Source organism: Myxine glutinosa, chromosome 2, assembly GCF_964187855.1.
Source record: "Myxine glutinosa chromosome 2, kmMyxGlut1.1, whole genome shotgun sequence".
Classification (NCBI taxonomy): domain Eukaryota; kingdom Metazoa; phylum Chordata; class Myxini; order Myxiniformes; family Myxinidae; genus Myxine; species Myxine glutinosa.
The window spans coordinates 33,592,331-33,604,536 of record NC_136262.1 but is presented as its reverse complement, the minus strand read 5'-3'; the positions used below and the strand labels follow the sequence as shown (position 1 = coordinate 33,604,536).

Below are 12,206 nucleotides of genomic sequence, written 5' to 3'. Positions count from 1 at the left end.
TGTGTTAAATTATAGTGATTCTAATTATTTCAGAATAAAATCAGCTGTTCCTGGAGGTTTCCTCTGCTGGGTAGTGCATTTCACAGCAAAGACTCAACCATGAGCACCAAGGAGCTTTCAGAAGATGTCCGGGATAAAGTTGTGGAAAGGCACAGATCCGGGGATGGGTATAAAAATATTTCAAAGGCCTTGAATATCCCTTGGAGCACAGGAAAGACAATCATTAAGAAGTGGAAGGCGTGTGGTACCACCGAGACCCTGCCTAGATCAGGCCGTGCCTCCAAACTGGATGACCAAGCAAGGAGGAGACTGATCAGAGAGGCTACCAAGAGGCCAATGACAACTTTGAAAGAGCTACAGGTCTTTATGGCAAAAACTGGTCACAGTGTGCATGTGACAACAATATCCCAAACACTCCACAAGTCTGGCCTGTATGGTAGGGTGGCAAGAAGGAAGCCAATACTCAAAAAAGCCCACCTTGACTCCCATTTGAGGTATGCAAAAAAAAACTCCATAGATTCTGAAGCCATGTGGCAAAAGGTTTTGTGATATAATGAAACCAAGATGGAACTTTTTGTCCTAAATGCAAAACATTACTTTTGGTGCACACTCAACCCAACGTATCACATCACCCAAAGAGCACCATCCCTACTGTGAAACATGGTGGTGGCAGCATCATGTTATGGGGATGTGTCTCATAAGCAGGGACTGGGGCACTTGCCAGGAAAGAAGGAAAATCGACCTGTGGTTTTGACTCGCTCTGCTCATCGCTCAATTATGGCTCTGAAGTGCAAGATCAGTGCTGGAGATGCGTCGACTGTCAAGAGTCAGAAGAAAGTGATGTGCCTGAGCCAGAAAGTGGAGCTGCTCAACCGGCTTTCGAGAGGGGAGAGAGCGGCCTCTGTTGGCACGCATTACGGCATCAACGAATCCACCGTTCGCTACATACAGAAGAAGGAGAAGGCAATTCATGAGAAACTTTCAGCAAGTGCTGTATCAAGTATGAAGGTGGTCACCCATGTCCACATGGAAAGGATGGAGAAGACTCTCAGAATATGGATTGAGGACAACACGCAGACGAGGGACTTCATGCTGAAAAACAATGATGCTGAACTGTTCCCTAAACCCGCTCATCGAGGACGAGTTTGACGCCATTACAAAGGTTTCTGAGGAGGAGGAGGAGGAGGCGGGGGCAGGCAGTAATGAGGAAGAGGTGCCGAGGTCCAACCTCACAGACCAGTTCCTGGGCGAGTTGCTGCATGGCATGCGGGCGCTTGCAGACAGGGTGCAAGATGCTGTCCTAGTCGTGGAAAGGTACCTCAAGTTCAAGAGGGACTTGGATGATGTGCTGCTCAAGTACAAAGAACTACATCAAAATGTTGGGCATTGCGTCAGGCAGCTCCCCATCACCCATTTCTTCAGCCCTGGTCCCTCCACCTCAAGATCACCAGCACCATCTCCAGCGTTCCTCTCAGCGTCCTCACCTTCTCCTACCTCTCCTGGCTCTCCCTTAGTGCACGATTTTGCTGCACCATCATTTGGGTCACCCTCAAAGTTCGAGGAAGTCATGGGATTTTAATTCATCATCATCATCATTTGAAAGTTGCGTGTTTCTAAAATAAAAATTTTAAATGGTACATGATGGTGTGTTTTTTTTACTTTCACGGTACGGTATGGTTAAGCTGGTGAAGTACTTTTAATGATTTTAATAAAGTGTAAGCACACTTTATGGTACCTGGTGTTGTCGGGTTTTTTTTGTACGCATTTTTTAGGAAACTGTAATCATGTGCATTTGCGGTCGAAAACATTTTGAAATTTAAAAATTTCCTCTATGAATCAGGAACCGCCGGGAACCTATAACGTATCCCCTTTTCTCCATTGAAACAATGCCGTGGCATACATTCACGGGAATTTCATCGACCTTCGCGGATTATCGTCGACATTCACAGCTTTTGCCTCGCCATTCGTGGTTTGGTCCTCTAAATTCGTGGATTTTCGCGACTCGGGAACCTATCCCCCCTTTTTCCATTGAAACAATGCCCCACTATTCATGGATTTCGCTATTCGCCAATTTTCCAGGAACGTATCCCCCGCGAATAATGGGGTGCGAGGGTACTTCAATTAGCACTCACCTCTGACCTGTCCAGCCTGGGTTCAATCCAGACCCAGCTATAAACTGTCATCCTGATGTTTCACAGGCAGGGTGATGATTCATCATATGTCCCTTGGATGTATGCTAAGCTGGGCATCCCGTGTGCCAACATTAGTTGGTGGACGTTAAAATTTCCCACTATGTCCTTTGCGAAGAGTAGGCGAGCTATTGTCGGCACCATGAACAAATTTCAAATTCCTGCCCTGACTTCCTGCGTCAGAGTGGTTACCTGTCCAGGGTAGTAACTGTATCAAAGAAATTGCTTCGGCAGAACCGAGCTCTGTATAGGGCAAGGTGCCTGACGACGACTTTGATTAATTAAGTTTTTATGTAGAAGCAATTTGAAAGTGTTATGTGCAAAATTAAAAAGACTACCATTTCAAAAGAGTTCTTGGTAGAACCAATTATGGCCCCTCCCTACCCACTAAAGAGCTAAAGAATCCTCTACGCTTTTACTTGAAACCTTTTCTTAAGTATTCCTATGAAGGTCCAGTTTGAAATTTGGAACATTAATTAATACTAGTTTTGGAACTTAATTCAACACAGTACAAGGCCATTAAGCCCATTATTTATTATTATTATTATTATTTTTTTTTACTGGATATCGTCCCAGCCAAGGCATACGCCACTTTAGGTAAGGGGCTAAGGTACGCAAGTGTACGCAAAGCTTGCTAACCTATGGTTGTTGTTTGTTCGTGCTATATCCTTTTTAAATGCTGAGCATCAAGCAAGGAAGCAGCACGCACCATTTTAAAACGTCTGGGCTGGAGTTAAAAAAAATTCACATCGCAAAAATTTCCACTTTCGCAAAAAAGAGACTTTATTATTATTATCATCATATTTGCATTCTTAAATTATTTTTTTTGAACTGGCTGCTGCTGTGACATTTTGTTAACCCTGACATTTCACACTGTTGTTAGGTACTTTTATATAAACTTTTCCATCAACCCAAAATCATGACAAAGGTACACGAGTCCAACAATGAAGACAGAGAGGCTATTTGGAGGTCACGTGCACCTGTACAGTATAACAAGTGATTAAAAAAAAAAATCTATCAAATGCAGGACACAAAGCAAATATGAAGAGGAGATTGTTTGACAAGGTATAACAAAGTGCAAAGCGTAACCTGCTTGCTCTCTTAGCAATGACCCACCAAGTGGATCCGAAGGTATTATCTGAAGTTTGCTGGTGAGCGCAAGGTTACGTAGACTGGGTGTGGAGGTTCTGACATCCGGTAGTGATGTTAGGTTGGGGTGGTTAAAGCCTCATTGCCATCCATCCCATGCATGTCCGCCATGGTGATGGCGTGCCAGGCTGTAGGCCGAATGGGTTCGACCCGGTGGAACATTCGTTCATGACAGTTATGCCTATGAGCAATAAAAGGCGGTTTACAAAACCACGCCAAACCGAACCGGAGTGGTGTAACGTGTCGAAACTATGCAGAAGGAGTCGATAGAGAATCGGAGAAAAAGAAAGCAGGATAATGGACATTCTAAATGAATCATACGTGGGAGGAATTCTCTGGGTTCTGAAGGTTGCCAAGCGGTTATGTTCGCCACTCGGATTGCCCGAAGCAACGAATAGCAAGCCTTGTTAACGTCTCCTATGTTATCGTACAAAGCAGGCATGATACCTCAGTTTGCCAGCAGAAAGTGACCTTCGTGCCAGCTGTAAAAAAAGAAAACAGTCATCCGGCTGCACCTCTATCATGATAGTGAAATGTAAGCACAGACGATGGATAAGGCATTTAAATGTATGTTAGGAGCCCGACGTCCCAGGTGAAAGCATGATCTGACCTATTACCATTTCTTTTTAACCAGAAGTGCCAACTAGGGGGTGACCCATGGAAGAAACCAACGGGACGTTGATCGAGAAATGCTAACTGCCATGGGAAACAAGGAAAAAGAGTGATAACCCATCATCGGTACAGATAGGTTAACCACCAAAAACATCAGCTCCTTACTTCCTTGCGTGGTTAGCGCACCTCGATCAACATCCCGTTTCCATCCATGGTTCCACCTGTCCGCCGATGCAGATCGACGCTTGCCTTCACCTGAAAGATTATAATTGGTCATCCATCGAGTGGTGATCCATTGAGCTGTCGGCACGTGAACTGCCCGGCAGTCACAAAGTCACATACCCTCTTGCCGAGTGAAGCACAATGTTCACGTAAAGTTCCTCCCCGGTATGGAACATCTCAGGACAACGAATCACAGTCACGCAAAGCGATGTGACTGACTTGCGTACCTTATGCTACAAAGATCGAAAATGAAACCTGGTCCCCAGAAGAGCACAACTTCAGCAGCATCAAGGCAATTCCAATCCGGGATAAGGTGCGGTTTCTTTTAGGGTCTTTAAGGCTGCTTCTGATACTGCCCCTCAGTGGCCGTATAGAAGTCCTCCAGAACGCTCTTGAGATAATCGAACGTTGGCCGGTCCTCAGGTTGCTGCTTCCAGCACTGGTTCATAATCTCGTAAAGGGCGTCCGGGCAGTCCTCGGGGCGCTGCATGCGATATCCCCGTTCTAAGTTCCGGATCACTTCTGGGTTGGTCATTCCTGGGAAAAAAATTAACATCGTCATTTCATAAAATTCCCAATCGAAGCGAAGCTCCCCTTGTCCCACAAAAATCATATTTGATTAAATATCACGCAGTTTTGGCAGCGGGCCTTGCATTCCCAATTCTCCTTGACTCACGGTTATACAATCTGCATTCTAGTTGCCTTGAAGATACAAGATGGAGGAAGATACAAGATTAGCATTCCAGTGGACCTTTTAACGCCACCTGCTAGGTTGTACCTGCCTCTGACACCACGGCGCCAAACAAGTCGCGGTATGGCCGGCGTGTTATTCCCAAGTTGTGCCAAAGAAAAGAAAGGCAAATCTCACCAGGGTAGGGGATACGTCCTTTGGTGATGATCTCGACCAGTAAAATCCCAAACGACCAGATGTCAGACTTGATGGTAAAAGATCCATAATTTATTGCCTCTGGTGCAGTCCACTTGATGGGAAACTTTGCTCCTGCAAGGTCCAAACAAATATCCATACATACAATATTATTGGGATAATTATGATGATATGTCTGAACCATTTGTTTCCCGATACTTCGACAAATATCTTGTGTATTGTCTTGGACAGGCAAGCAAACAAAAATATGCCAAAAAAAACTTGACAAAACAAAAAAGACAAAAAAAAACCTGACTTGGCAAGACAAAAAAAGGAATTCGGACTTGTTAGTAGTCACTGTCTACAGCCATTCTGAAGACCTCTCCTTAGTTGTGAGAGGTTCATTTGGTGCTCTGGTTCTCACCTTCACGGGCCGTGTACTCATTGTCTTCTATGATGCGTGCCAGGCCGAAGTCGGCGATCTTGCACAGAAGTTGCTCGTTGACGAGCACGTTGGCAGCACGAAGATCCCGGTGGATGTAGCGTTTGGTCTCGATGAACGCCATTCCCTCTGCGATCTGTGGACGGCATGCCAATGCAACAACAACAACAGGCATTTTAAGGCCATTTTCCCTGATAGAGCGGGGGATAGCCTTGCGGGCCCCATGACAATCTTCTCCATTTTGCCATATTTTCTGCATCTGCCCTTGTTAATCCCCTTGCCAATGCGACCGTCCAATTTGGGGATGGGTGCGAGTTTGTGGTGCAGACACCAATAGACGTGTCCATCCGTACGGATACAAGTCTGGTTTCTAGGGTCATTCTGCATTGACGGACAGTGTAAACAGTAGGTCTTGTCAACTAGTACTCAACAAGGTTGTGATAACTACCATCAAGCTGCCATCTCAGGCTCTTCCTTTGAGCAAGAGAACCAGAATATTTGTGAATTTTGTGAAATGAAAAAGACATTTTCAATTTGGTCAGACCTGTGGCTCTCATTGGTTCAGTTGTAGAACAATAACCTTTGACATGACCCCATTTCATTTGACATGGCCTACTTCATAACACTTAATCTTAACCATACTCACCTGTGCTGCCATATCTATGAGTGTTGGCTGCTTCAGGTGCATGCCTTCCGTGGTCTTGAGGAAATCCAGTAGACTACCTGAGGGAGAAGACGGACATTGGAGAAACGGCTTGCCGCAGTGCGCGTCATGTGATAGATGCGAGGTGTTCAATAGGTTCTCGGAAAGAGATACTCATAATACCTGGGCCAACCATCTCTTATTTTACACACATCTATTTGTATCAGACATATTTGGTGTCCAAGTTCCCTCTATCTACCCGTTTCTGTTTATTTATTTATAAACAGGGTACTTTTTCAAAATGTTTGTATGTAAGTGGTATATAAGTACACACGTACAAACACACATTGTTTCCTTGTTCTTAGAATATTTCAAAATAAAAATAAATTAGCCACAAACAATGCAACAAAAAGTGGGCCAGGGGCCCGTAGTCCAAGAAACACAATTTTTCGTTCGAATTTCACACGTAGTAACAAACATCGTCATCATAATAATCTTCATCATCACGTAGAGTCCGGTACCCAGGATTCACTGTCCAGGGCAGCAGTTTCTAGTCCTGGAAATACACCGGGTGCGTTTCATAGTTTTCCATTGCATTCCCAGTGGTAGTGAGTAAGAAAAAACATTTTCTTATTCATGGAACAACTATTTACTTAAGATAAATATTGAAGCAACAAAATTAATTGCCAATTCTGGGATCACGGTGCGCATTTCATTCCTAGAAGCCCCCTGAAAATATGATGTCTGAAAAAGAACATGTTTAATCAGCACTTGTAGGGGGAATTTAATGAAATCAAACAGACGCTTCGTGCTGGGTCAATTTTCCAAAATGGAAAAAATTTGACATATCTCCGGTTTAATTCGGTTGTACATTCTTTACCAAATGTATGTGCCATTTCACAATATCTCTTTGTGAGACGACACAAACGACAAATGCCATGTGGAGCACAACCCTCCCCCACCAACCCCGAGCACCACGCTTCCCTCCAACCCGCCCCCTCGCATGCACCTCCCATGCACGAACAATTACTCAATATTCCATGAACACACGATTTTGGTGCAAGTCCAGCAGGTGGACGGAAGGAGATGAAATGACAAAATAATTCTGACTCGTACAATGCGCGAGTATAAGATTTCCACCTTTTATCGGGAAACATATACCATTTGTGTTCAGTAGTCGTTAATTTAAAAAAAAAATTAATTCGCAACTAAGTATATCACCATTCCTATAAGTGGAAGCAACAACTGTAAGATATCTAGCGCCTCCTGGCGAACATTGAATAACCACACACGTCGAGGTTCTGAGTGAACACGACACCCTGATGCTTGAATCATTGATTTGGGTGCAAATTGTAACTCAAATCTCTTATAGATCACAAAGCAAACTCGGAACCGAAGCTGATTTTGGGACAAACCAGTTCGCACATATTGGCCTGAACCTCGAGAACCCACACCTGTGGGGCCGCGTTAGCAAATGAAAGGGAAATTTGAAACCACAATTTGTCACCATCGAGGGAGGCAAAGTTCAACGAACAATCTCCAACACTGTACATAACGCTGACATTATGAATATGTGAGCTCACGTTATCCGTCAGGTATTTGACATGAAGACGGTGAATTCGTGGTGGATGACAGCAACCGCATATGTAGGTTTCCTGATGGCAGCTGTGCCAATCACACGTTGCAATGGAAACGTTGGTTGTGCAAACACAAAACGATCGCAGTCCCCGGGATAATTCCTGGAATGGCTCGAGTATTCGTAAATGGAATTGCGTGGCAATTGGTAGGGGAAGTAATCGGATTAGTGAGACAAACTGAAACATCTCGAGCGAGATTCGGGGTTCTGGTTATTGTGCTTTAAACTACAGATGAAACGCCTGCATTCAGAGAGGAAAGGGAGGAGTCGATTGCATAAGCAGCATTTGAGTTAACATTCTTTGTTTGGACAGGTAGAGGCAGAGACGAGTGGAGAATGGAGGCTTATTGAAGGTCAGGCTTGTAGGTATTACTTAATCAGGAAGTACAAGTAGATTATAAAACTGGGACAGGAGCTACATGATCAACCAGATGATATTCATAGAATGAATACCCTGCGCAGTCAACTTGGTGTGAGCCAAATCTTCTGTTTTTTAAAGGTTTTTTTTTGCTAAGATCCAATATGGCTGCCAGACCACGTGACTGATGGCATCATGAATTTACATTCTCCAATATAATTGCTACATAGATCACACTCAATTTCAAACTGATCGGACTAGGCACTGTACTTGTCGAATTATGACGTCATAATTAAGGCACCAATGACGTCATCGTTAACAAAATTTATTCCACATGCAGAGTTCTTTAAAATGCACCATGTTTCAATTTTTCCCATGGAGCGGTTTCAGAGATAAGAGAGGTGCAACGTTTTTCGGGTTTTCCAAGATGGCGCCTGTACCATGTGATCTATGATATCATAATTATTACAAAATTCCACAGGATGAGGCGCTCCTATGGGGAAAATTTTGTGTCCATTGGACTAACAGTTGCAGAGAAAATAGAAATTTCATACTGATTAGATCAAGCATTGTACTTGTCGAATTCTGATGTCATAATGAAGGCACCGATGACATCATCATTAACATATCTTATTCCCCATCTGGAGTACTTGACAATGAGCCAAGTTTAATTTTTTTCCATTGAGTGGTTTCGGAGATATAGAGGTGGAACGTTTTTCCAAGATGGCAGCTGTACCACGTGACATATGACATCATAATTATCACAAAAAAAAAATTCTACAGGAGGAGGCACTCCTACGGTGCAAAGTTTTGTGTCAATCGGACCAAAGGTTGCAGAGAAAATGATTTTTTTAAATGCAGACATGCACGTACGCACATATGGCATATGTACGACCACAGCTGATCGCTTAACCATGCTGTTTCCTTCACGTGCGCAGGTTAACAATTGAAATTTTGAGGACAATATGAACCACCTTTCGAGGCCATTTTTCCCCACAAAGCAGGGGGTTGGCCTTTTTCGGGCACCGTGGTCCCCTTTTTGAAGCAGTGTTTTACGGCCGGACGCTCTTCCTGCTGCCAACCCTGTTAGTCGCCTCTTGCGACACACAGGGAATTACCAGTGAACTGGTCCTCAATTTGCTGACCTGGGAAGGATGACAGGCTGAGTCAACCACCCTGGTGTTAATTCAGCGATCGACCGGGATTCAATCCCAGGATCCTAGGATCCCAAGCCCGCACCATAACTGCTAAGCTGGCACCCTAACCGTGAAGCCGGCACCCTAACCGCATAGCCGGCACCCTAGCCGCGAAGCCGGCACCCTAACCGCTAAACCGGCACCCTAACCGCTAAGCCGGCACCCTAACCGCTAAGCCCGCACCCTAACCGCTAAGCCGGCACGCTAACCGCTAAGCCGGCACCCTAACCGCTAAGCCGGCACCCTAACCGCTAAGCCGGCACCCTAACCGCTAAGCCGGCACCCTAACTGCTAAGCCAACACCAGGCTCAAATTTTGAGGACAATATATTAACGAATTTTTTCCAAGATCACAATCGTCATCCTCATAATCAATGTACCAGACTCCTTACAAAGTGTTGGTGCTACCAAAGCAGTTTCATAGGCAAGGGTTACACTGGGAGGTTTGCCATTACCTTAGCTGCAGTCAGTCAGGGCAGCAATTTGGAATTTGTTCAGGGGGCTCGCGATAATCCGCATATTCTTCACGAAAGACATGTCCTTCAATGAACAATGCAGGCAGATAGGCCCCCCGGCTTAACGGCCACCTGGTGGATGCCACACACATTGATGAATCGCCCTGCCTGCGAAACACCAGTGCGGCAGTTTATAGCTGGGTCAGGATTCGAACCCAGGCTAGACAAGGCAGAGGCGAGTGCGCATCCTTCTAGGCTCATATATCAGTCATAAAATCACAATCATAATCATGATTTATGAAATCAACAGCTGTGGATTTGAAAAAACGAGTCATCGTCATCTGGATGTCGTGAAGGTCAGCGACGAGATGACGGGCGAACCTGATCCAGGTGAAAGCAATAAATGGGGGGGAAAAAAAATGAAGATTGAGATTGTAAAGAGTAAATGTGCTTACTAATACACGAATAAGACTGGAGTTGTCAATGACGTATTAGAAAACCTGATGACAAATTGAGTGCGAGGTTTTCAATCTTTACAATCAGTGAGCTGAATGAAACATGCCAGATTAACTGTCTGCCTGCAGTTCATCATTTTGCACATCACTTCATGGTAACGAAGTGTAAAACCAGAAGCCGTTCGTGCAAAACGCATCTCGACGCCATGTTTTAGTTAATTCATATTAAATTTTCAATTATATATTTGTCATCATTTAATTAGCTACTTATTTTGCCATTATTGCAAACGAGTGGCTTTCAGAGAGCATCTGGGGGCAGTGAGTGATGAAGTACCTCTTGCAGGCCCTGGGCTTATGTCACGGAAACTGAAGAGCTTTCTTAATTTAAATAATTTAACATTTTTTAAAGTCAGTTTAGGAAGGTTAAACTACAGGTATAACACAAGAATGAAGGTGTAGTGTCCAAAGAGGAAGCAAAAACAAAACTTGGGTGCAATGCTGATTCCACTACACCGGCATCATTCTAATAGCGGAAGTAGTGTTAAGGATTTGGATTCTCAGAGGGGGGGGTTACCATGGAACTATGAGATTGTCATTTTAAACCGAGTTAGCTCATTAATTCAGGGAGGCAATAATATTTACATGACTTCAGGATAATGTGGGTGGTAAAACTGTGTGGTCTCTTTGTTACTCCTGCCAGTGAGTAATGCATTCGATCGTGTCCGTCTGTGTGTGTGTGTTCGTGTGTTTGTGAACAAGATATCTGGAAAAGTTCTGAACGGATTTGGATGAAAGTTGGTGGGATGATTGCCCTTGGGATAAGGAAGAATTGATTAATTTTTGGTGAAGCTTAGGATATTATTCCCGATCCAGGAATTTTTTGAAGGATTGTTTACCATTGGAAGATAGGGCTCTTTTTTTTTTTTACATTATCTTCTATATATTCTATATTTAACATTGTGATATGAAAATAGTTTTCATATTTGTTGTAAATGTAGTTTAAACTCGTGGTTATGCGTTAGAGCGGTGTATGTTGTTAGCAGCGTCGTCTTCAATGTTCTTTTTTTTTTTCTTTCTAATAAAGACATATTCTGTCATTTTAAAACCACCAAAGTGTGTATTCGGTCTCCCCGTTTCATAAAATGTATCGTTTGATACGTATAATGCTTTAAAACTGCTTTTTTTTCTCTTTTTTTTTTTTTTTACCTCAGAAGAGATCAACATTTACCTCAGCGAATGTCAATCGCGGTGTCAATATTTGATGAACTTATAAAGACTTAGGTGACTTATAAGTGTGACCAACATGTGCACGGGATTCTTCCCAGAAGAATGAGTGGTCGCATTAGCTTGTACGACTTAAAATGAGCGAGTTTTGTTTTGACGTTTGGGCCAGTTTTACATGTTGTATCCCTAAGGAATGAAACGAAAGTTTTCCTGGCTTACAATTTTATTTGAAGTCACACATGCCTCAAAATACACTCACTTATATAGAATTGAACGCTGAATCCGAAAATGTAAGTGAAATTGCCTTGTTATTTTTAACATTATCTTCTATATATTCTAAATATATATATCTGTGCAGTGTCTGTCTTGTGTTGTCTTGTCTTGTGTTGTCACTGAACTACTCCCTCAAACTTTTGTGAAATCGTACTATTCCAACTTGACCCACGGCGGGAGTATGCGCTCTACTGAGTGGCGTTCTAGTTTTTACTGAACATGTGCTAAAAGTCCTGATTCAGACCGTCGAGACCCGCTACCGTTGGCCCGCGCACCTTTCTCCATGAACTCGGTGATGATGTAAATGGGTTCGCTGCTGACAACGGCGTGCAGCCGCACCAGGCGGTCGTGCTGAAGGCTTTTCATCAGGTTTGCTTCCTCCAGGAAGGCCTCTGGTGACATGCTTCCGGGCTTCATGGTTTTGACGGCCACTCTGGTTCGATTGAGGTACGTCCCTGGTGGGAAGATATTGATCTATTGTTACAAAA

General features: G+C 43.8%; 1 protein-coding gene and 1 long non-coding RNA gene across 5 annotated transcripts in view; both read right to left on the bottom strand.

Moving 5' to 3' along the window:
• The window catches only part of LOC137422652 (uncharacterized), a 1,758,619-nt gene that overhangs the window by 1,060,142 nt on the left and 686,271 nt on the right, over window positions 1-12,206 (bottom strand). The window lies entirely within an intron of this gene.
• LOC137421892 (tyrosine-protein kinase HCK) overlaps window positions 2,948-12,206 on the bottom strand; it is a 41,837-nt gene continuing 32,578 nt past the window's right edge. For all 4 annotated transcript variants that reach the window (XM_068108401.2, XM_068108399.2, XM_078773117.1 and 1 more), the window contains 5 exons: window positions 11,994-12,173; window positions 6,126-6,202; window positions 5,462-5,615; window positions 5,041-5,172; window positions 2,948-4,709 (listed from right to left, as the gene is read on the bottom strand). In XM_068108401.2, the coding sequence (XP_067964502.1) occupies window positions 4,507-4,709; window positions 5,041-5,172; window positions 5,462-5,615; window positions 6,126-6,202; window positions 11,994-12,173 (746 nt within the window). In that variant the 3' untranslated portion in view covers window positions 2,948-4,506. The remainder of the gene's footprint in view (window positions 4,710-5,040; window positions 5,173-5,461; window positions 5,616-6,125; window positions 6,203-11,993; window positions 12,174-12,206) is intronic.